The 24983-nt window shown below is 42.6% G+C and overlaps 1 protein-coding gene across 8 annotated transcripts in view; it reads left to right on the top strand.

Moving 5' to 3' along the window:
- The window catches only part of DYRK1A (dual specificity tyrosine phosphorylation regulated kinase 1A), a 268791-nt gene extending 259554 nt beyond the window's left edge, over positions 1–9237 (top strand). For all 8 annotated transcript variants that reach the window (XM_066259377.1, XM_066259376.1, XM_066259380.1 and 5 more), the window contains one exon: positions 6004–9237. In XM_066259377.1, the coding sequence (XP_066115474.1) occupies positions 6004–6624 (621 nt within the window). In that variant the 3' untranslated portion in view covers positions 6625–9237. The remainder of the gene's footprint in view (positions 1–6003) is intronic.
- Positions 9238–24983: the final 15746 nt, after the last annotated feature.

Here is a 24983-nt window from a genome sequence, read left to right as displayed (position 1 = left end):
TGCATATTGATTTCTGACTTCGCCTTCACTCCTGAGTCCCCAGGGCCTTTATTTCTGATCATACGGTACATATCACTTAGAAGTCTCTACCATATGACACTGCAGATGTATCACACGAACTGATGTCATTTTCCCTCCATTATATATAGCTTTTCTGTTTTTTCTTATTCTTTGTACAAATGGCCCTAAATGTACCCATTTGCTTACGTCATACCTGGGGGGGTAATCATTGACTCTGCTCTCCCTCATCCCTGACACAGAATCAAAGAGTAAATTGTGGATTCTAAATATCCTGAACATATTTTTATTTTCTCCACATAACTTCATCTGGAGCCTATCTTACTATAAAAAGTATTTAACAGGTCTTCCATTGTCCAAGTGTATTCATCAGTCACCTTCATTCTTGTCTCTGCAGCCAAGTGCGTGTTCAGCAAAGCTGTCTGATCTGGCTCTTGTTCCTACCTAAACCAGTGGGTAGGAACCAGTGGGTTTGCTTTCTCTTGTACTTAAAAAAGTTTAGGCTTCTTCCTAAGGTTACAGTGATTTTCATTTTCCTCCTCTTCAGTCATTTTGGTCTTAGTGGATTTTTTCATTTTCTGAATATGAAATGTTTCCTTTCCCATTTCTCATATGTCCTGTGCTTAGCCTAGAACACTCTTTTCCCTCTTCTCTTTGATAACAGCAATTTATCTCCAGGTCTTAACAAATACCACTGCTGGAGGCTTTCCCGACCGAGTTCTCTAGGCTGGCCTTCTGCCTTCTTCCTTCCAGATATATACTAAATGCTACAAACATATAACATACCATGAGTCACATAAGACACTTATGTACCTCCCACCAGAAGTTAATATTTTGCCTTATTTGCTCAGGTCCTTTTTTATGTAAGTTTTGAATTGTTGATATATTTATGAGGTTAAAAAAATAAATATAAAAGAGAATTCAATAAAATCTTCCCTTTTATGTCCTCTAGCCACCCAATTTCTAATTAATGTTGTTAGTTTTTTGTATTTTTGAGATATCTTATACATATGCAAACATACAACTATAATTGTATTTTTACCTAATGTTTGTAACCATGCAGTTTCACTTCTTTTTTCTGTCTTGCATGTTTTACATATTTGTGCAATATATATTTTGGAGCTATTTTTTATATTCGTGCATAGATAGCTTTCTTTTTTTAAAAACAGTCACACAGTATTTCATTGTTTATTCCATAAGTTGTTTCTGTAGTCCTCTGTTAGTGGTCATTTAGTTTATTTTCAGGTTTTTCTTAGCACCACAGATGATGCTGTACTGAATAGCCCCATCCTGTGCCTGTTGTCCCATTCATGAGCAGTGGTACATACTCCTGGGTGTGAAATTGCTGGGTGAAGGAGGAATGTGATCTGTAATTTTGATGGCTGTTGCCAAATTGCCCTCCCTACACTTGAACCAGTTTTGTTTTCCACGAACAGTTTGGAGAAAATGTCAGTGTGATTACCTTTGGATCAATCTGAAATGGTACTGGACAGGGTATAGTTTTGTTTTGCTTATTTCTTCTTATGAATAAATTTGAATAGTTTCATAATTTAAGAACCATTAGTATTTTCTGAGGGCTTTCTGTCCTTTTTTCTATTGGATTTCCAGTAGTAGTTTTTCTATTTTGATTCTCATATCGCCATCATTGAGTAAATACTTAATGATCAGTGCTAGTCTCTATGGTGGAGGCATCAGCTTTGCATTCCAAGAGCTTCTAGTGATACAGAAATCCATCAAATTCCATAAAATAAATAGAAATTGCAAGTTTGTGACGTTGCTCTCCCCAGGTCTTGGGCTCTGATGTTCTGTGGCTCCTCTATCCCCTAGCAGTGGTCGGCAAACTTATTATAGCATTTGAAAGTTAACAGAGCCAAATATCAACAGTACAACGATTAAAATTTCTTTTAAGAGCCATATTTTTTAAACTTAAACTATATAGGTAGGTACATTCCCTATCGAGGTAGCGCCTGCACGTGGTATTTTGTGGAAGAGCCACATTCAAGGAGCCAAAGAGCCGCAGTTTCCCGACCAGGGCGTAAGGCCTCATTGTCTGCCGCATCCAGCAGGCAGAGGACTTGGAAGGTGTTTTGTAGACCAGAGCTAGCCTTGATATGGAAACTTTTATTCACATTCCATTGAGTAAAATTTAGTCACATGGCCATACCTAAGTACAGAGGAGGCTGTGAAGTGCAGTACAGCCATTTGCTCAAACAGAATATGTTTTGTGGACAACTATAGTAACCTCCACCACAGGAGTTGGAGTCGCATTAGCCAAAGTCAACAGGGAAGACTCTGGATCTGAAATGATGATAAAGAAGCATCCAAGCAGAAATTAGAAATCAGAGCATCCTGGGCAGAAGGGAGAAGTAAGCCCTATAGCATTTGAAAGACCTTGACCAGGAATAGGAGGAAGACCCTGGGCGGTTGAAACCCAGGTAGCAGGAGAAAGGACAACTAGAGCAAAAGGGTGGAGAAACACCCACTGGCCAGATTGTGCACATCATTGTATGAATTTTAGATTATTTTGTTTTTCTAAGTGCATTGAAAAGTCATTAGAAAATTTTAAATAGTGAAGTGATTGGATTTGTGTTTTACAGCGACTGCGGTTTTCTTTTTACCTTTTGACCGCTTTCACCAATCCTAACCCCCTCTCCCCCCACCCCTACCCCCGCCTCTTGCAACCACCAGTCTGTTTTCTGCATCTGTGAACCTGGGTTTCTTGTTGTTGTTTTGTTTTTTTAAATTCCACATATAAGAGAGATTATACAGTATTTGTCTTTCTCTGTCTGACTTATTTCACTTAGCATAATGCCCTTGAGGTCCATCTGTGCTGTTGCAAATAGCAAGACTTCATTCTTTTTAATGTCTGAATAATATCCCATTGCCTGTATGCCACAATTTTCTTATCTATTCATGGACACTTAAATTGTTTTTATATCTTGCCTATTGTAAATAATACTACAGTGAATATAGGAATGCATTTATCTTTTTGAATTAGTGTTTTTGTTTTCTTTGGACAAATACCCATAGCCGGAATTGTTGGATTATAAGGTAGTAGTTTTTGAGGAGTCTCTCTACTGTTTTTTCATAGTGGCTGCTCCAGTTCACATTCTCACTGACAGTACACAACGGTTTTCTTTTCTGCACACCCTCGCCAACACTTCTTGTTTTAAATGATAGCCATTCTGACTGGTATGACATGATATCTCATTGTGATTTTGATTTGCGTTTCCCTGATGATTAGTGATGTTGAGCATCTTTTCACGGACCTTTTGGCCATGTGTATATGTCTTTGGAAAAATGTCAATTCAAATGTTCTATTTTTTCTCATTGAATGTTGTAGATAAATTTTTGTTTGTCATTTTGCCATTAAGTTGTAAGAGGGTGTTTTATTCGTTTGGTTTTTTTTGGACTATATCTTCTTGTCTGGTATGTGATATGTAAATATAGTTTCTCATTCAGTAAGTGGTTCCTTTGCTTTGTAGAACCTTTTCAATTTAATGCCTGCAGTCCCACTTATTTTGTTTTTGTTGCCTGTACTTTTTGGTGTCAAATTAAAAAAATCATTACCAAGACTTATGTCAGGGATCTTATATCTGTGTTTTCTTCTAGGAGTTTCAGGTCTTGTGTTGAAGTCTTCAGTCCATTATGGATTAATTTTTATGTATGGTGTTAAGATAGTGGTCAAAAATCAGTTTTTTCACATGTGGCTGCCCAGTTTTCCTAGCATCATTTTTTGAAGACACTGTCCCTTTCTCATTGCATATTCCAGGCTCCTTTGTCATAAAGTAATTGATCTCATATATATATCTATATCTATGTCTATATCTATCTATATATCTATATCTATATATATAGATATAGATATATAGATATATAGATATCTGTATATATATCCTGGCTCTTTCTTCTGTTCCTTTGATCCATATGTCTGTTATAATCGCCATTACCATACTGTTTTATTACTATTGTTTTGTAATATAGTTTGAAGTCAAGGAGCATGATACCTCCAGCTTTGTTCTTTCTCAAGATTGCTTTGGCTGTTGAGGGTTTTTTTATGGTATCATAGATAGTACTGATGTTTTAACAATGTTGATCTTTCCAGACCATTTCCACAAATATCTTTCCATTTATTTGTGTCTTCTTCAGTTTCTCTCATTAGAATTTTGTAGTTTTCTATATATGTTTTTTACCTCCTTGGTTAAAATTATTTCTAGGTATTTTATTCTTTTGCTATTATAAATGGGATTATTTTTTTATTTCTCTGATAGTTCTTTATTGGTATAGAGAATTGAAACATTTTTTTTTTTTTTTTTGTATTTTTCTGAAGCTGGAAACGGGGATAGACAGGCAGACTCCCGCATGCACCCGACCGGGATCCACCCGGCACGCCCACCAGGGGGCGACGCTCTGCCCACCAGGGGGCAATGCTCTGCCCCTCCAGGGTGTCGCTCTGTAGCGACCAGAGCCACTCTAGTGCGCCCAGGCCATCTTTGCTCCAATGGAGCCTCGGCTGTGGGAGGGGAAGAGAGAGACAGAGAAGAGGAGAGGGGCAGGGGTGGAGAAGCAGATGGGCGCCTCTCCTGTGTGCCCTGGCCAGCAATCGAACCCAGGACTTCTGCACGCCAGGCCAACGCTCTACCACTGCGCCAACCGGCCAGGGCCTGAAACAGATTTTTGTGTATTGATTTTTGTATCCTGTACTTTAACTGAATTTGTTTATTCTGTTTTTGATGTCTTTAGGATTTTTTATATATGTCATTTGCAATTATTGACAGTTTTGCCTCTTCCTTTTCAATTAGAATGCCATTGTTTTCCCTTCCCTAACTCGGATTTGTTTTAAAAAGATTATTCTTTTGACTTTTTGGAGACTTGATTGGAAGAAGGCAAGGATGGAAGCTGCGAGTTAATTAAGAAAGCTGTTGTAATAGCTTAGGCAAGAGACGATAGTGGCCTGGGTTAGAGTGTTGTGGTGTGTCCAGGCTTGGGGTCTGATTTGAAGGGAGCGTCAGTACTATTGGTGATGATGTGGATGGAGAAATGGTTGAGCAGCTGGATGGATAATAGTGCTTAATATTGAAACAGGAGGTCCTTGGCTGGTTGTCTCAGTGGATAGAGCATTGGCCCGGTGTGCAATGTCCTGGGTTTGATTCCCAGTCAGAGCACACAGGAGAAACCACCATCTGCTTCTCTCCCCCTCCGCTCCCCTTTCTTTCCCTCTTCCCTTCTCACAGCCAGTGGCTCGATTGGTTTTAGCATTGGCCCTGAGTGCTGAGGATAGCTCGGTTGATTCAAGCAGCCCCAGACAAGGGTTGCTGGGTGAATCCCGGTTGGGGCACATGCAGGAGTCTATTTCCCCTTCCCTCACTTTAAAAATAAATACACACACACACACACACACACACATATACATACACACACACACAGAAAGATGTAGAGAGGGGAGAGGGGGCTTTGGGGAGAAAGTAAAGAATTCCTATTATTGCCTGGCGTGGACCTGGAATTCTGAGATCACTGGTGTGATACCCTGGGCTTGTGAGGTCAGAGCACATATGATAAGCAATCAGTGAAGAACTAAAATTAAACAACTGAGTTAATACTTCTTATTCCCCCACTCTGTAAAATCAATAAGTAAGATCTTTAAAAATTTGAAAAAAAAAACCAATTTGTTTTGGACCTGTCAAATATTTACTTAGCTATCTCTTTCTAGAAAAAATTTGCTGACTCCTGGCATGAGCAGTGCTTCCAAGGAAAGAAAATGGCCTGTGAAATGTATGAGCCTGTTTATAGGTCTTAACTGTAGCTTACATAATAAAATGTTTTTCACTCGTGACCATGTTTAGAATTTCTCATTATAGGATTGTCTAACATGTTCCAGAACCTTCCTTTCTCTGATTAATGTTAATGCTAGTGTTGTAGCTTTTGATCAAAGATTAAAACTTTGAAACAGTACTCTATAAATTCTTCTAAAATCTGTTTTTACAGGTGCGCCAGCAATTTCCTGCTCCCCTTGGTTGGTCAGGCACTGAAGCTCCTACACAAGTCACTGTCGAAACTCATCCCGTTCAAGAAACGACCTTTCATGTAGCCCCTCAACAGAATGCATTGCATCATCACCATGGAAACAGTTCCCATCATCATCACCACCACCACCACCACCACCATCACCATGGACAACAAGCCTTGGGTAACCGGACCAGGCCAAGGGTCTACAATTCTCCAACAAATAGCTCCTCTACCCAGGATTCTATGGAGGTTGGCCATAGTCACCACTCCATGACATCCCTGTCTTCCTCAACTACTTCTTCCTCTACATCTTCCTCCTCTACTGGTAATCAAGGCAATCAGGCCTACCAGAACCGCCCAGTGGCTGCTAATACCTTGGACTTTGGACAGAATGGAGCTATGGACGTTAATTTAACCGTCTACTCCAATCCCCGCCAAGAGACTGGCATAGCTGGACATCCAACATACCAATTTTCTGCTAATACAGGTCCTGCACATTACATGACTGAAGGACATCTGACAATGAGGCAAGGGGCTGATAGAGAAGAGTCCCCCATGACAGGAGTTTGTGTGCAACAGAGTCCTGTAGCTAGCTCGTGACTAAATTGAAACTTGATTTTGTTTCTTGTGTGTTTTTATAGAAGTGGTGTTTTTTTCCAAAAAAACAAAGTGCAAAGCTGCTTGAATCAGAAGGAGATTAACACACTGAACCGCTACAAGAGGGCAAAGCTGACTTTTTTTTTAACTTGAAAAGATTGCAAAGGGACAATGAAGTTTTTAAAAGAGCCATGTCCAACCCCATCTTCATGGATAGCTCAGAGGTGTCCTCTTTTTGCCTCCCCCATTTTAACTTGCCACATCCCAGTCATAGTGGGGTTTTTTGTCTTTCTATTCCACAAAAGTTAATGTTCAGATGTTGGTCTTAGTCATTTGCCAACTAATTTTAAAATAAAAAGGCACTGCACATAATTTGCATAAAGGGCCCCATGAGGGTTTTTTTTCTCCTTTTTTTGTTTTTGTTTTTTGTTTGTTTGTTTTGGGTGGGGATGGGAAATTTGGTTTTTTAAGTCCTCTAAACACACATGGGCGTGGAAATGCAGTACTGTAAGCAAGAGGGACCTCCAGCTCACACAAACATCACCTTCAGCTGTATGGAAGGGACGGTTGTATTGGAGTTTGTAAGGCACAGTAAGCATGCTAAGTGGCGGGGATCAGAACTCTCCTGTCTGAACCTACTGAGGAGCAAAGCAGCAATTACATGGGATCCTGTGGGTCTCCTGTTGGAGAGACCACAGTAAGATAGTAATGGAACGTGACTGGTCTCCCAACCAAGGTGCACTGAGAAGCAATCAACGGGTCAGTCGTGGCCAGTCCTGGGGAGGTCTAAGTGGTGGTCTTTGGGATAACCTTTGGCCTTATGGATTTGGACTCGAAATTAGAAGAGCCTACCATTTCAGATGCAATCACTTTTGGACATGCTTTTGCAGACAGTCCTTAATGCTGAAAACAGAGAATGGGTAATTCAAGAGGCCTTTCTTTTAAAATAGACTTTTGTGACCCACTAATTGTAAGGTATTGCGAGGTCACTTTGCGTGTGTCATAAAGTTGACTTCCTTATTGGTTGAAGGTCACAGAGGTAGTGGTTTGCTTTGATGGAAATAGCTACAGCTGTGTCCCTTCCTGCTTTTTACTTTTTCTTTTGCTTTTTCTTGGCACGTGGTATCTCCACCATTTCTTCTGCACAAAGATGTCTTCTGTTCATCCTGAACATTTTAAAAAAATGCAGAATTTTATGTGACTGCTTTTTTGCCTCACAATTATGCTGTGAATTTTACAAAAATTTATTTTCTTTTTTGATAATTTATTGTACCAAAGCTGTTTTTATAGCACATAGATGTCTGTAACCAATAATGTAGCAGTTCTGCACTTTGACACAAGGTGTAACTAGACCATTTTTAAATGTCAGTTGAAAATTATGGCTGTACTATTGCTTAAACAAAACTGGAACTGTTGTTGACTCCATAGCCAATACATTTACAGCAGTCTGTGTACTGAGCATAGTAGATTGACATCTAATTCAAGACTCCAACATCTGTTACATTCTCAATGTGTTCAGGCTTCTGAAGGTAAAGGGACACTGGATCCAGAAGCTATGGAACCAGCAGTTGATTCTTGTATTCCTGATTAATCTTCTTGTAAATTTGACAGCAAGACCTTGGTTGCACCAATAGGTCCACAGTGAGAGCACGAGGAGAGGGAGAGTCCCATGCATGACCTGGAACGAACAGGCTGGTGTTGACCAGGTGCCTAGTGTCGAAATTATGCTGCCTTAATGTAACACAGTCTGGCAGTTGCTAAATTTGTGTTCCCATTTTAAATTGACCAACTTTAGGGTGTTAGACTTTTGAGCGGTTGAATTGGGAGAATGAAGATGAGTAATTTACCTGTCCAGGATCAGAAGAAGCCTAGGAAAGAAGTAGTAATCTACCTCTGCCGACAACCCTGTTCAAAATAACTCAGCAGAACACCACATAACTTTTTATTGGTCAATTCCATGTGGCTGACTAGGTCGTTTTTTCTGAACAAAAGCAGGTTTTTATATGTAAACAGTGACAAAAGAAAGGCTTAAAACTATGTGAATGTGAATGGAAACTTGGAAATAACTTTTTATACACCACAAAATTTTTTTTTTGTTAATCAGGAAATCCATATTTATTTTGTAATTAAATGTCAAGCCTGTGGATGATTTTTGAACTTGGTAGTTCATAAAGGTTTACAGTGAATAAAAGGACATCATCTTGAGTATAGCAATATCTAAAGGAATTCAGTAGTTACTGCTGTTTAGGAATATAAGGAAAAGATACTGTATCAGTCAGGTCATTTTTTTTCTGTGCTGGTTGCCACATCTTAAAAAGCACCAAAAAACAAAAACAGAAAGCAGTTTTTAAACCGCTATTTACATAAAATCAAAATCCACTGCTTCTGCATACTGTGTTATGTTACAGTCCAGTTTTGTGTGCTTTACTACACGGTTTGGTTACAGGACTTCTGTGCATTGTAAACATAAACAGCATGGAAAAGGTTAAATACCTGTGTGCAGATTGTAAGATCTGGTCCGGACTTGCTGTGTATATTGTAACGTTAAATGAAAAGAACCCCCTTTGTATTATAGTCATGCGGTCTTATGTATGATAAACAGTTGAATAATTTGTCCTCAGACTCTTTACTATGCTTTTTTAAAATTAATTTAAGAACAATGTAAACGTAGTAAAATCTTCCTATGCAATTCACCTGGTCCAGGTAATGATCTGGTAGGTATACTGAACATCAGTTTAGTCACCTGTGTAAAAACGAAAATAGTTACAGCGATCTGGGCTTAAAAAAAAATCTTGGAAAGTAAAAAATAGAGGTTTAATGGATCATTTTGATTTTTAAAATGGATTTTTTTTTTATGTGAATGATGACTGTAGTCACAGTTTCTTTCTGATGCAGAGTGCCGGTAGTGTGTAGAGTTTAGAATGTGTGTAAGGGCTGAGTGCTCTTCTTGAACGGGCTCTGGCCTGCTTGGAAGCAATAGGAAATAGAAGGGATGTTGGTCCTCCTTCCCCAGGTGCTCATCTGGGGCCGTATCAGGGACTTTCGTGTACAAAAGTATAGAATTCTGCTGCAATGAATGAATTTCTAACCTGAAGTCTTCTCTTTTTATAAATTAACCTGCATAAGTATATATTAAGGTGGCTTTCAGAAGGCAAAAACAAGTGTTATTCTGTAAAATTGAAATTGGCTACATAAAGTTACACCTACCCACATGTAAGAAACTTTCTTTAGCTTTTTTTTTTTAGGTTCTGAGCATTTTACTTAGGTAAGTGGCACATTGTATGTGATATTGGGCTCCAAAAGACCTTGGATTATTTTTATTTAATGAATGTTAGAACTACATGTAAAAATGCCTTGAAGGTTGCAGTAAACATGTAAGGCCCACAAAGTGATCATTGTGCTCTCCAGTGTGCCCTCTTTTCTAGCTCCTGTGTTCAACTTCCTGTCATAAGTCTTATAAGAAAATATATTAACAAAATATACAGACAAGATAGCGGATATCAGATTTCTTCTAGGTTAGTATCTCCATTTACTTTTGGCCTGACTTGGTTAGCTTTAAGTCTATATATTCAGTACTCACTGTTTATTGAATTTATTGGGTGACACTGGTTTACAAAATTATACAGGTTTTAGGTTCGCCATTCTACAGCACATCTCTGTACACCATATTGTGTGTTCATTCCAGGTACAGAACTTGGTCTTAGTGCCATGAATGAAAAAGTTTGATTCTTTAAGATTGTGGGGAAACTGACTTTGGTATAGTGGGTCCATATCAGATTTTTTTTAGAATCCTACTTGGGATGGCTGGGGCCTGAAACTGGGAACCCGCTGCTGCAGGGAAGAAGGAAGCAAAAGCTGACGTGTTCTTAGCCGTGGCTGTCCTTCCCTAAACAGGTTTCCTCAGGTGAAAACGTGTCAAGTAATAGTACAAAGAACAAGAAAACCCTTTAGAAAACATACTCTTGATCATCCCTCGAACTGCATAGTAGTAACCTGTCAGTGCGTCCATTGCGGATTCTGTGGATGTCACCTGGCTTGCACCCTGCACTAATAAATTTTACATGTGGCTATGTTTAATGCACTAGATTTTGTATGTGTGTGGAAGAGTCATTTACTCTAAGGTAAGTGGTCTGCTGGCTCGTGTGTCTTCCAGCCATGGTCCCCGCTTTCAGCTCGCATGAGAAGTGGTGAAGAACCAGGGTGTTCTGGCATTGCAGCTGCTTTTGTTAATAGCTTAATTGGAGAGCACAAGGTACTTGTCTTCCTTTTCTTCAAAGACAGGTATTTCTCCCAATGGAAAACACTGATTTAACCATAAGTACATACTAACTCTAATCTGGAACCCCCCAGGTTTCAGTACACAGCTTCTTGAAAACAGTTTTTCCATAATTCCTCAGCCTGAAGTAAGTCCATTGAGAAGTAAAAGGGGTGGTAATTAACATGTCTTTTAGGGCATGCTGCAAATTCCCTGTGGCGTGTGGAGTTGCGAACTTGGGTTCGAGGCTTCACAGCAGTGAGGAACCACAGATAAGCTTCGACTCGCCTCCTTTTACTGTCAGCAGATGCCAGTGTCTGGCCCACCTGGGCTCTGAAGGGGCAGAAAGGACAGGAGTCCTGTTCTAATAAAGGCTGGATAGATGTGGCCAAGCTGTGGGTACAAGATGAACAAGTGGGCCACTCAGCAGAGTGCACCCCTGTTCATGCTGGAAGGTGGGGCCGTCAGTGGAGTGCACTCCTATTCATGCTGGAAGGTGCGGCCAGTGGGCACAGTTGACTGCTGTTCTCTAGGAAAACCCTCAAGGGTTCTTGGGTTGCAACATATAGAAAGGCTATGTAGGTATTACATATAATATGTTGTCTGTTTGACAAGTTTGTTTAGTTATCTTTTCAATTAAATTTTAAAAATTGCTACCTTTGGGATTTGGGGGGTTTTCTTGAAAGTTTTGTTGCCAATATTTGCTTGTTAGTCGTTGAGATTCCGAGCCAAGTGGCAGGTCCTGGGTGGTGGTGATTCTTCACCATGTAGGGCCAGCAGCCAGCATGTTACCACCCAGGCAGGAGATGAGAGGGCTGTGTCCCAAGGACAGCTGCCAAAAGGAAACAACTTAGCCAGTAGAAAATGTTGACTTGGTTAAAATAGAGCCCCAGTTATGAATTGGTGAATCACCCTTGATCACTTGCATAGAAATGCAGCATAGAGGTATGTTAGCAGGTGGGGAAGGAATGGGTTGCCAACTCCCTTTGAAGGGAAAATGACTTCTGGTGGCATCAAAGGGTTATGTTTTTAGAGATCTGAGCATCAGACAGTGAAGTAGTGACCCTAAGGAGAAGGCCCCTTTTTCTCTACATCACAGGCAAGCTGGTCTGTTGAAGAGGCCAGGATATCCTGAGCTGGGTGCAAGTCAGTAAGCAATATCTGGGGAAAAGATAATTGTTTTGGTGAACTCCAGGTGATCCTATCAAACTGTTGAATCAGTACACATCAATTAAACCAGTTTTCAACCCTGCTGCTTCAGACTTACCTGTAGAATTGATACTCGTGTATACCGATCACACTGAGAATTTTTGATTGGGAGTTGTGAGTGGGGCCTGGACATCTGTTTTTGAGTACCTGTGCAGGAACTTGATCCTGACCTGCAGTCAGGCACAACAGAAGGTAGGGAGGAGCTGTGGCTAATCCGATAGTGTAAATTAACATTTTTAATGTTGCATTGAAGTTTCTGTATATGTAGTTAAACAATTAAAATTCACAACTTAACATGGCATCTCAAACTGTTCTGAAACAGGCCTACAGAAAAGGCAGAAATTACCAACTGCAAGTATATCAAACTTTCAGTTTGTCATCTTTTCAAAGTGAATTGATGTGACTGACGCCCTATCAGTAGTTCTCAGGTGTCCCATGAGAACAGCATGCTAAGTTTATTTCCCAAATCTCACAAGGTCTTCTGTAGGAACAGTGGTGGGTTCTCCGGGGCTTCAGCGATTGGTCTCAGTGTGCGGCCTTTGGTGAAGGCCCTGTGACGCAGTGGCTGCAGTTTTCAGCTCTAAAGCTGCGTAAATAGTCCTTGCTCTTACCCTGGGCAAGTTACCTTACATCTCTAAGCTGCTTTCCTTTTTCTGTACAGGGAGAATAACTAGTCTCCACTGTGGGATTTTATGCAGGATTCAGTGAGGTCGTGTACATAAGGATCTTGGTACAGTGTAGGAAGTGCTCAATAAATATAATTTGTAAATAAGTAGAGTCCATGGCATGAGTGAATTTACTTTTTCTGTGTGAATATGAGAAACACTGGGGAAACGAAGTAAGTACATCTATTTTAGAATTCTTAGTTATATGCTTTGTAGTTTACTTCAAAAACTTGTAGTATAGCTTCAATATAATATATGCTATGTAAATATTCTATAAAGGATGATTTTTCAGAACTTTTCTCTCCAAATTCATAGAGGCTGTTTGGAGGAATAACTGGACAGGGTGCTTTTTCTAACAAGCCATCGGACCTGGTCATCCTGTGTTTAGTGGCCCCCACCCCACCTTGAGGTATATTTGCTACATTTTTACCTTCAGAGATTTGACTTAGATCAGGGAGAATAAGGGTAAGTAGAAATCAGTTCCTAAATTCTTAAACAGTGATAATATTGGGGAAGCTTTTACAAACTAATAGTTTATAACCCACATTTTATTTATTTTTATTTTTTGTATTTTTTTGAAGTGAGAAGCAGGGAGGCAGAGAGACTCCCAAATGCGCCCAACCGGAATCCACCTGGCATGCCCACCAGGGGACGATGCTCGGCCCATCTGGGTCGTTGCCCAGTTTGCAACGGCAGCCATTCTAGCGCCTCAGGAGGAGGCTGTGGAGCCGTCCTCAGCACCCGTCATTTTAAAAGCAGTTAAGAGGCTAGCTGCTGATGATTTTTGTTTTTACTTAATTTACTTTGTTATTATTTCAGAGAAGACTGTACATCCAACAGGAGCCCCTCCATGTGATCCCCTTTCTCTTTGTTCTTAGAGTGACCTCCCTTCAGTAAACAAAAGGACACATTTTTTTTAAATTTTTTTATTTATTCATTTTCAGAAAGGAGAAAGAGAGAGGAGACACAGAGAGAAGGGGGGAGGAGCAGGAAGCATCAACTCCCATATGTGCCTTGACCAGGCAAGCCCAGGGTTTTGAACCGGCGACCTCAGCATTTCCAGATCGAGGCTGTATCCACTGCGCCACCACAGGTCAGACAGGACACATTTCTTAGGGCAGAAAGTCTGTTTCTTTGCATTCAAATATAGCTGACTGACGCTACCTCACAAGAACATTTGCATTACGATGGCCTGTGACTTTGGCTGGATGAAGATGAAAACAACAGATCTAATTGTGGGATTTAAGTGTTCACCTGGAGTCGATAAAAGTCTTTGGCGGATGGAGTTCCCCAGCCTCCTAAAATTCCGATGGCTTAGACAGCCTTCTAGTTGTCAGCCAGATTGGACTGGCCTCGTGCCGCTTTCCATCCCGTGGCCTTTCCCTTGCCCTGCTGTTACGTCTCTGCTCTCCATACGTCTCATCTTGGTGTGATGGTCCTGACCATTGTGTATCTCATCTGACTACCCCTCTGGGATCAGAGGAGGATTGTGTGAAATCTTCATGGTCCTGGCTTTAGGCTAATTCCACTTTTAGATCTGAGCAATGCTTTGCTGTTTATAGGGTGCTTATACAGCGTTAATTTAATTCTTACCACCACCCTCTGATCACATGTCGCAATGCTTGCAACACTCGGTTATCTTGTTCCCACAGGCATACTTCTCTGATGGTATCCCGTCTATCGAGTAATGCCAATGACGCCATATCTGAAGTAGTATAGGAAAACTGAAGTTAGGAGCATGCCCCGTGAGGTTTCCTATGCGGTATTCACATACTGTGGTCTTTCTCCCCAGCTCACGTTGCTCGGCAAGTTAGAGAGTTCTACCTTGTTTTCACTAGAAATGGGGGACTAGCAGTCCCTAGATCCAAGAAGCCACATGGCAACTCACTTTACTGGTCGGATTAAAACTGAACTTGAAATATCTCCCCTGCTTTCTGCAGAAGACACTCCAAATCAAGGGAAACAATCAGTATTAATCCTGGAATAGATCTGAAAGTGGAAAGACCTGTCCTAAAGAAAAATGTTTTATTGTTGGGTATCTTGGCAGCTGACAGGGCTATATGATGGAAATCATGAACACCTGTCATGTGCAAAGCACTTAGCTATATCCTAGGGATGACACCAGCAAGCATGCCCCTGTTCTCGGGGGTGGCACAGACAGATGATGAATGACCCCAAATGAGCCAAGTATTAAAGAGCAGAGCTATGAACAGGGAGCCTGTTCTGGTCCAGGGCCTGGGGAAGAGTTCTTTGAGGAATTGAGTTTATGCTGATATTTAATGGGTGAATAGGAGTTATCCAGGTGGTGATGGGGACGCTCTGGAATCTAGAAATAAACTATGTTCACAGCCTGTTATAATGAGCAATCAAGAGGCCTTGCCTGTATTAGTCTGTAAGTGGATAGTTCAGTGCATTTAGGAGGAGAGCTGACATGTTAGGAACTGACTGGATGGAGTGAGGGGCTCTGTGCAGGAGATAAGTCTGGCTTCCTCCAGCTTCGGTGGCTGGCAGTGCTGTGGACTGGGATTGGGAACATTTGGGGTAGAGCAGCTCTGTCACAGCGTTCAGTTTTGGGATTTTGGGTATTAAGGGATAACAGGACATCTAAGTGGAGATGTCAAGTAGGGAATTTAACATAAACTAATGGCTTGAAGGCAGGGAAGCTGGGGATGGTAAGTTTTTGGTCCTTATGGAGGCAAATGATAAAATTTTAGAGCTATCAAGGTGACAGAGATCATCTAGTCCCTCACTACTCAGTGGAGTCGTACCAGTAACATCAGCAACCCCTGGGAATGTGTTAGAAATGCAGACTCAGGCCTGGCCCAGACCTGACCAGAATCTGCATTTGAATAAGGCCCTCAGGTAATTCACAGGAACGGTTGGGATTGAGAATCAGGGGCTTACACCTCACCTTACATTGGAGGAAACCTAAGAGTTTTTCAACTTATTCAAGATGATACAGTTGACCAGTGGCAGTCCCCTGCTCTCATTCAGGCCTCTTTCCAGTTTGCATACTGACCTTGACATTGAGATCACACACCACCATGTAGCCCTGGATGATCCCCCTAACTGGTCTACTAGAGGCAGAGTCATGGCTGAGATGAATGTCAGTTAATGTAGGCTTGGCTCATGGGCCAGGTAAGTGTAGTTATTTAAAGAATGATTGTATTGTCCTAAAAAGTTTTTGTTTTTTAAGTAGGCCTTCCATGAATTTGGAAATGTTGAATAGGTTTATCTCTGGTTTTCTTAACTAAGTGAAACAGTTTCTAGGACACTTCGAAGGATTAGGACAGAGACTTTGCTATTGGGTCTTCCTCCTCCTTTGCCCACTTCCCTTCTCCCCAGGGTCCATTTTTGCCCCTTCTGCTTTCCATAATTCTTATCCTGGCTTTAAGTTTCCCCCAGTTGTTTTCCTGGGGTGTTCAGACACAAAGCTGGGTCACCCTTCACAGTGACTGCTTCTCCCATTTTTCCACCTGAAGCATGTATGCAGCTCTTCATCCAGATGATTGCCATTGAGGCCCTTTGCTAGGAGAGGGGCCCTGGGCCGTGCCTCTGGATTGAAAGACAGGGAGGCTCTGTGGGACTCTGAACAAAGGTAAAAATTGAGTTGTAAATAAAGAAGAAATAAGATTCATTGTGTTCTAGTGATTAACAGGGAAGTGTTCATTTTCTGTCTCTCTGCATCATTTCAGCTTGCTTTCCCTTTGCTGTTGTTACTTCCATTTCCCCATTCTAGCTGGCAGCAAGCTCTTGGTCCGTCCTCCCTAGGTGGTGGGCCCTTCAGAACAGGAAAGCTCTGGAAAAGCAGGGATGACTTTGGCCTCTGCTTCCTGTTTGTTGCTACAGATGAGAGGTCGGCCAAGTATAGCCAGCCCCCTGGTTTTGAATGGCTCACCTTGCTGGGAATGCTTTGTACATTTTAGGTCATTGAAAAACATCAAACAAATACTATTTCATGTTGTGAAAGTATATATGAAATTTAAATTTCAGTATCCATATATTAGCAAATAATTGGAAAACTGCTATTATATATGGTGGTATGCTTTAAGTGTGCAAGACTTTACATTGAAAATGAAAAGATTTTCCTGAGAGACATTAAGGAGGACCTAAATAAATAGAGACATATGCAGAAAAGAATAACAATATCCTTTAGGGCATAGATGCCTTACTAAATAGAACACATTCAGTTAGAGTCTTTTCTCCCTTAATTGATCTATAGTTTCAACACAATCTCAATCACACAATCCCAACCAAGATTCCAGTATGTTTATCTGTAGAATTTGACAAGGTCATTCTAAAATTTTTATAGAAATATCATAGAATATCCAAAACAATTTTGATAGAAAAATATAGTTGGAGAACTTCTACTTGATTTCAGGCCTTTACTATAAATACATAGTAATTGAGACTGTGTTTTGACAGAGAGGTAGACCAATAGGTCTCTGACATGGAATATAGAGTCCAGAAATAGGTGTACAATTATCTGGTCAATTGGTTTCCAACAAAGGTGCTAAGGTGATTCAATGGCAGACTGGGTGGTCTTTTCAACAAATGCTGCTGGGACAACTGAACATCCATATATATAAAAAAAATGAACCTTAGTTGCTATCTCACATCATGTTTAGAAGTTAACTTGAACTGGATCCTTGGTGTGAACATTTATAGAAGAAGAAAACTTCCAGAAAAAGAATTTTTACAGCTCAAGAAGACGAGCAACCCAATTAAAAAGAGGGCAAGATAGTTGAACATGCTTTTCAGAAAGGAAGCAATATTAATGGCCAATAAGCTCATAAGAAAGTGTTTACTATTCCTATTGAGCAGTAACATGCATATTAAAACTCCTGTACCCCAAGAGAATGGCTAAAATTAAAGATGGACAACACCAAATGAGGATGTTGTAGTCACCACAACTCTCCCATGTCATGGGAGTATAAACAGTTGTGACCACTTTGGGAAAATGACAATTTTATATTAACACTCACCTTACCAATGACCAAGCAATTCCACTTTCAGATATTTGCCAGTGAGAAATAAAAACACGTCCACTAACACAGTTGTTTAGGGATCTTCATAACACCTTTATTTCTGCTAACAACTGAAAACCATCAGGATTCCCACCCACAGGATAGCAGGTGAGGAAACCGTGATGTATCCACACAGTGGAATAGTACTCAGCTACAGAAAATGCCAAGCTGCTGACATCGGAAACTGTATGCATCTTAAGAGCAGCATGTTGGGTGAAACACACCAGACACAAAAAAGCACCACATCTATGTGGTTCTACATATATATATGACAGTCTAGTCTGTGCAGAGAGAAACGTCAACAGTGGCTTTCTCCAGGGTGGGAAGACTAACAGGAAAGACATGAGTAAGCTTTCCTTGGTGATGGAAATGTTTTGTATTATGACAGGGACTTGACTCATATGGGTTTAGTCATCTGTCACTGCTTGCTGAATGGTATACTTAAGAACTGTACATCCCACTTTATGGTAAGTATACTTTAAATGAAAGGTAAGGAGCAGATCTATCACATTAAACAAACAAAAAAGGATAAGTTAAATCTCACATGTGTGATCCTTGAAGTCACATTCAGACACAAAGGGCAACTGGAATATTTTTCAAAAAGCAATACCATTGAATTATATGCAAGGATTATGGGAGGAAGCAAGAGTTAATTTGAAAAAAGTGAAAGTCCCCACATTCTGTTTATTATCTAACACAACAGATGTAAAATGTATCTACTTAATCCCCCCCTACCACTTCACCTTTTTTTGCTACACATACTTCTCTTTGAGGTAGGGGTAGGAATCCGAAGTTTCAGGTGGGTAGTGGTATTGATGCCCTCTGTCCAGGTTGACTGTGTGAGGTTGGATACTGTGGGTGAGCCCTGTCCGAGGACTGTCTAGAGAGGTGTCCGGAAGTTTAAGCCAAAGACTAGACCTCAAGTGTGGACAGAGTAGGGGACCTAGAATTCCTGCATGGGAAAAGGTGTGGCTGGTCTATATCCAGGCCTAGTCTGTTGGTTTTCGACACAATCAGGGCTTATTCTGGCCTTGCTATCCCTGTCCCCTATCTAGCTGTCAGTTTCAGTACATACCAGTTTGCATCCTTCAGGGTTCATCCTGATAGATGGGATGGTCTCCCCTGGAAGTAGGCAGCTCTTGTGGTTGGGAAACCAGTAGGTGCTGTGGTCAGACTAAGGCTTTGAGTCTGGAGTCATAGTCATGCACTGCACATCCTGACTGAGCTCACTGCGTGACTATTTCACAATGGAACTGAGCAGATACCACAGCAAAAGTAGCCTGACTTGTGGTGGCTCAGTGGATAGAGTATCGACCTGGAATGCCTAGGTTGCTGGTTTGAAACCTTGAGGTGCTTGCTGGCTTGAGCCCAGGGTCCTGCCTCAACCCTGAGGTTGCTGGTAGGACAACCTGGCGTTTCCTACAGGAAGGTGGTGCCTTAGGAAGTCAGAACCTGGCCTCCCAAGCTGGGGTTAGCAATTCCCATGGCCCTCTGGGTGCTGTGTCCTGCGTGTTTCACATGCCAGAGAGAAAATAGATGAAATAAGTTTGGTCCACAGCAAATTCCAGTCCCTGTCCCAACTCGTTCAGCCATTATGCTTCAGGGGCTCCTGTCCAACCAGCACTTTGAGTCATGTGGCAGGCAGGCCAGGGAAGACTGGAGTGGAGGGACTTCTGCAGTCCGGTAAAGCAAAGACTAAGGAGGCTCTGGGGGAGTCTGTGCTGTGTTCCAGGATGCACTTTGTTGATTTCTTAACATTTTCAGTATTGCCTTCTAGTTTGTTCACTTTGTTGTTAACCTTCAAAACAATCCAGGGAGATAAGTAGGATTATTCCTATTTTATAGAAGATACCAGGAGATCAATGGCCTGTCCTAGGTCACACAGCCACAGTGTGGGAGGGCTGAGGTGTGTCCTGGGGCTGCCCTGTTGTCTCTGCATCCTCCCCGAGTGTAGGGAGTGGCGGATGCTAACGTGACAAAGCCATTGATCTTGTGGGAGCTCCCCAAACTCTGGAATGAAAATTGCCCAGGATTTTGCACAGGGCAACAAGGTGAGAAATTGATGGGTTGGCCTGATTAAACTGGCCAGGCAGTTAACAGTTCTTTGCCAAGCTCTGAGCATAATTTAAGGTACCAAAGCAGGAGGAAAGGCCCTATAACTCACCTCCTTAAAGGGCTCTCAGAACAAGAGACACCTTGGATCATAGAAAACACTCCATTCCTAATGCTCAGAAGGACTGGCATGTTTCTGGGGATTTCAGTTCAAGAACATGGAGTCTGAATGCACATACCTGGCAGAAACAGTAAGGAAAATGTTTGCGGATCGTAAATGTCTGCCTGATGTTTCCTGATTTGGCTGGGTATTTATTTAACCCCGTTCTCACTTGCTGCCTCTTCCACCTTGTAAATGCCATCCTGTTGGCTAAGCCATTTTTCATCAGCAGGAATTAAAATGTTGCCAGGAAAGTGGCTTGCTGATCCTAGAGATGGAGGGATGGAAAAGAGTAGATGGGAGGCCTGGTGGTGGTGGGGAGGGATGTGGGGGTGAAGAAGGTGCCATTCAATCCCTGGCTCAGTCACTGTGGGCTGGCTGCAGGATTTTAGGGATATCACTTCCTTTGTCTCTCTGGGCCATGTTCTTAGCTTTTGTTCACTCATGAGGAGATTGCAGAAGGAGCCCCAAAGTGGGGCTCGCCTCCGCTCTGGGCAAGGGGCTGTGTGGGTCTGCGCTGTGGGATTGCCCATTGTGGCCCTGCTCTTGGGGGCCTTGTGCCTTCCCAGTGCTGGGCCATGTAGACTGCCTGCCCCAGACTCTCTCCCAGGCCCTTCCAGTCTCCTGGCCCCCACAGCACCCCAAGCCCCCCGGGAGGTGGCCTTTGCACAGAGAGACTGAACTCATGAACAGACGATGAGAGATTGTATGTATAACCCAGACCCGTAACCTCTGCAGCAACTGGCCACAAATAGCCAGGACTTGGTCAGTGACTGTCAGCTTTTTGAATTTGTGTCTCCACTTCCAACTTTGGATCAAGCAGAGAAAGTAGATACAGCTCATCACCAATCACAGAGGAGGGTGCTGCCTTCACCTGCTCCGTGCCCACAGTCTCTGGTCAGGACCCACCTGCAGCCTTCCCTCTTGTCGACTAGGAACTTTCCCTCCTCTGCTGGCCTTCAAGTCTCTGCTAGAGGCAAGTGTTGAGTCATGACCCCCCCTTCCAGAAATTCATATATTGAAGTTTTAACCCTCAGTACCTCTGAATGTTTCCTTGTTTGAAAAGAGAATCATTGCAGGTGTAATTAGTTAAGATGAGGTCATACTGGATGGGGTGGGCCCCTAATCCAATATGACTGGTGTGCTTATAAAAGGGGAAACTTGGACATAGACTTGTGCACTGGGAGCGTGCCATGTGAACACAAGGCATTCACCAGCCAAGCAATGCCAAACTTGCCAGCAAACACCAGAGACTGAGAAAGAGGACAGGTCCTCCCCTGCACCTCAGAGGGTGTGTGGCTCTGTTTGTACCATGACCTCAGGATTCTGGAACTGTGATGAACACGTTCCTGTTTAAAGCACTGGTTTGCAGTACTTTGTTGAGAGAGGACAGCCCCAGCCAATGAATACAGCAGAGATGGTGGCTGACCCCTGGCTGTACAACCTCTGACTGTCCAATAGCCACTGCTTGTTCTCGTTCGGTGGTCTTCATCAATTTCCAGAGTTCTCATAGCCCTGCCGTGGAAAGGACAGACGACCGATGGAGTGAGCGGGACCCAGGCTTTCTCAGGAGCATGGAGAGAAGGCTGACGGAGCCTCTTCTTGGGCTTTGGGCATTCCGCCTTGACACATAGCCCAGGGATGTCCTGACACAGAGGCCTGACCATCAGATTGGCCTCAGGGTTGCTCTGTCTCCACCTCTGGTAGGATGCCCAGTATGGGGCCAGGCCCTGCCTCAGGGAGGTGGTGGGCAGACCCCTCGGCCCCTGATGCTCACAAGGTGGTGGTCACCCTGGGAGTCTGTGTGACGTGTTTGGGCTCTTACACAGGCATCTGCTTGGCCTTCCATCCATGTGCTTGGGGAGCCAGCACCCTGCCTCACACAGTCGATGGGGGCTGCTGTTATTCTGGGATAGCACGGGCTGTACAAATAATGGTAATAGTATTTTATTGCTGAGGTAGTGTGAGGAATGTTGGGGGGGGGGGAATGTCGATGAGTTTTAAAATAGAAGATTGAAATTAGCCAAGGATGGATTTGTTGTGGAAGGCATCAATTACTATGGCAACCACACATCCTGATTTTTCGGGACAGCCTCCATTCTATGGAATCTGATTTTTTTTAGTAAAGGTGACCTGTTAACTGCATGCAGGTTAATGTGAAGGAATTACACGACATCACACATAAAGCAATCCACAGATCCAAACACATGCTTTGGTGCATCAACATTCATTTTCTTTCTTTCTTTCTTTCTTTCTTTCTTTCTTTCTTTCTTTCTTTCTTTCTCTTTCTTTCTTTCTTTTGATGAGAACACTTTTTTTAAAATCTTTTTTATGACTTTATTTATTCATTTTTAGAGAGAGAAGAAGGGGAGGAGCAGAAGTATCAACTCCCATATGTGCCTTGACCAGGCAAGCCCAGGGTTTCGAACCATCAACCTCAGTGTTCCAGGTCGACACTTTATCCACTGCGCCACCACAGGTCAGGCCTCTTTCTGTTTTTTAAATGAAAATACAGGGCGGGGCACAAGGTTTACAGTTGTTCATATGGAAAATAATACAATCATTAATAATAACACAAGAGCAAACCGTATTTCATGTGCTCACTACTGTAAACCCACTCTCACCCCACCCTGTGTAGCTATGTGGCTGTGCCCTTTTCCTGAAGGTTAAGACCGAGGATAATTCAGGGAGGCGTATGTTGGAGGTGCAGCTGAGTGTGAAGGGAAGAGTTAGACTTGACGTTCTTGGTTGGTGAGCTGGACATATTCAGTTGGGCCAAGTTTTTGCGGTACTAGGGATGTTGTGTCTTGCGGGATACTGGGGTGGCTTTGGGGAATACCCATGAGAGCTGCTGTGGACGTGGTTTACGTTAGTATGTGTGTTCTGCTCATTCACAAAGGACAGAGGTCAGAGCTCAGAGGCCAGAGAGACCAGAGCACCCTGGGGCAGGAAGCAGGGTGCCCTGGCGGAAGGACAGCATGGGAGGGGTCTCTCTATAGGCAGGAGCGGTATAGGAGGTGATGGCTGTTGTACATGGACAGGGATGCAAGCTGGCAGGAGTCCAGGAGGTGAGCACACTAGACTGGGGAACACCCACTCACCACTGGTGGGCTGTCTTCTTAGCACCAGAAACCTATACTTTGGGAACTTGCATGTTTGTTGCTATTTGTATTGTAAATCAGTATTCCCCTTAGTTTTCTGCAGCATTATTTTATTAACATTCTTCTGAAAACATTAGCTAATTTTGGTTACACTCAGGGGATAAGAGGAAAGAGGCTTTGATCTAGTATTGGAATTTAAAAATATTCCCATTGATGAGAAAGAACCATCAAGTCATTTCACTTAGTTCTATTCAGTTATGCACTCTGCCACGCTGGGTGGACGCTTTACCCACTGAGCCACCTGGCTAGGGCCTTAGGATTTTGATTTTGATGGGCATAATGGAAATCAGAGTGAAAAGGAAAAAAACCTCCAAGGGGAAGGTAAATCTTGGGAGGAAAGAGTGGGAACCCTTGAGATGAGTTGAAAAATATACCCCTCCTTTACCAAAATCTCCTCTAGACTTCTTCTCTGCTCAACCTTTGGAGGGGTTTTGCCCTTGTGTTCTTTACTGCTGTCTGCTTGCTGCCTTGGGAGGTGGCAGCTCAAAACACCTGCCTCTCAGACTACCTTTTGGTTGTAAAACAGTTAAACAGCTTCTCAAAGTGTGCTCTGTGGCCCACCAGCAACCTGGGCTCCTGGGGCCTGTCTGATGCAGACTTCTAGCTTCCTCTTAGACTGACGAAACCCAAATCTCTGGGTCTCAGGTCTACATGAACCTAACTGATTTTTGAGCACACTGAAGTACAGAAACCAGGGCCACACAGCCTCAGAAAGCAAAGCAGAACTCTCTAGTCTCTAAACCGGGAGGATTATGTCAGCGCTCCAAGGCCACATGCCTGAATTCCTTCCACTTGAGTGTCATGGGCATGTGCATGCCTTTAAAAGGTTAATGCTCAGCCAAAAGATAACCACAGGTGGAAATGCCCTCCGTGGGACCCAAAAGACGGGCACTGTTTCCAAAGATAGCAACACCAAGCCCACAGTGCTGATGACTGTTTGTCCATGTGTGTGTCTGCACAGCCTTATATAGGGAACAAGGGCCCCAGGAAGGATCTGTAGGAGAACACAGCATTCAGTGAGCTCCCAAAGCTGCCATGTTCTCAGGGCCCTAATCAGTAAGGTCATCATTTGTCTGTGTCTGTGTCTGTCTGTGTGTACACAGTGTGATTAATAGCTGATAAATACATACTTGTTGCAAGCAGAGCTGAGCCATAACTTTCGCAAATGGGAGCAGACATCTGGAATGATTTCTTGTGGTAATGGAACTGATGTTAGTATTATTGACAGATGCAGAGGAGAAACCACAGGACCCTGGTTGGTTCTGCTGAAGATTTACCAGGGGTACCAAGACAAGTACATCAAAAGAATTCAAATGTCATCTCAGTCATTTCCTGATTTCTCCATCTGCAACGGCACACTCTGCTTTACTTTTCCTCAAAATACCTATAACCCTCTGGCAGAAATGCACCTGTTCATTACCAAAATCCCTAAGGGAATGTGAGCCCCAAATGGGCTCCCATACTGTGACTGTCCTGATCACCCCAGAACCCCAGTGCCCAGAGTGATGCTAGCATGTGGGAAGTGCTCAAACAATGTTGTTTAATGAGTTCATGGTTGACCAGATATCTCAGAGGAAGAGCCCCTGACTCCTTCTTGCCCCTCTGAGTGGACCTGCTCACTGGAGCAGAAAATCTGCAGGTTAATGCTTTGAATGAGTCTGAATGACATTTGAGTGCCTGGCTCACCTAGTGGGATACAACAGGTATGTGTATCTGCAGTTGAGGATTGTATGCTTCTACTCCGCATGCTTGGGTCAAACCCCATCCATGTGGTTTCCACAGTATCCCCCACCCAACACACGTGATTTTCACTCCCCCTCTAGGATTTCGCCT

Source organism: Saccopteryx bilineata, chromosome 2 (genome assembly GCF_036850765.1).
Source record: "Saccopteryx bilineata isolate mSacBil1 chromosome 2, mSacBil1_pri_phased_curated, whole genome shotgun sequence".
NCBI classification, from domain to species: domain Eukaryota; kingdom Metazoa; phylum Chordata; class Mammalia; order Chiroptera; family Emballonuridae; genus Saccopteryx; species Saccopteryx bilineata.
This window is presented reverse-complemented; position numbering and strand designations above follow the sequence as displayed.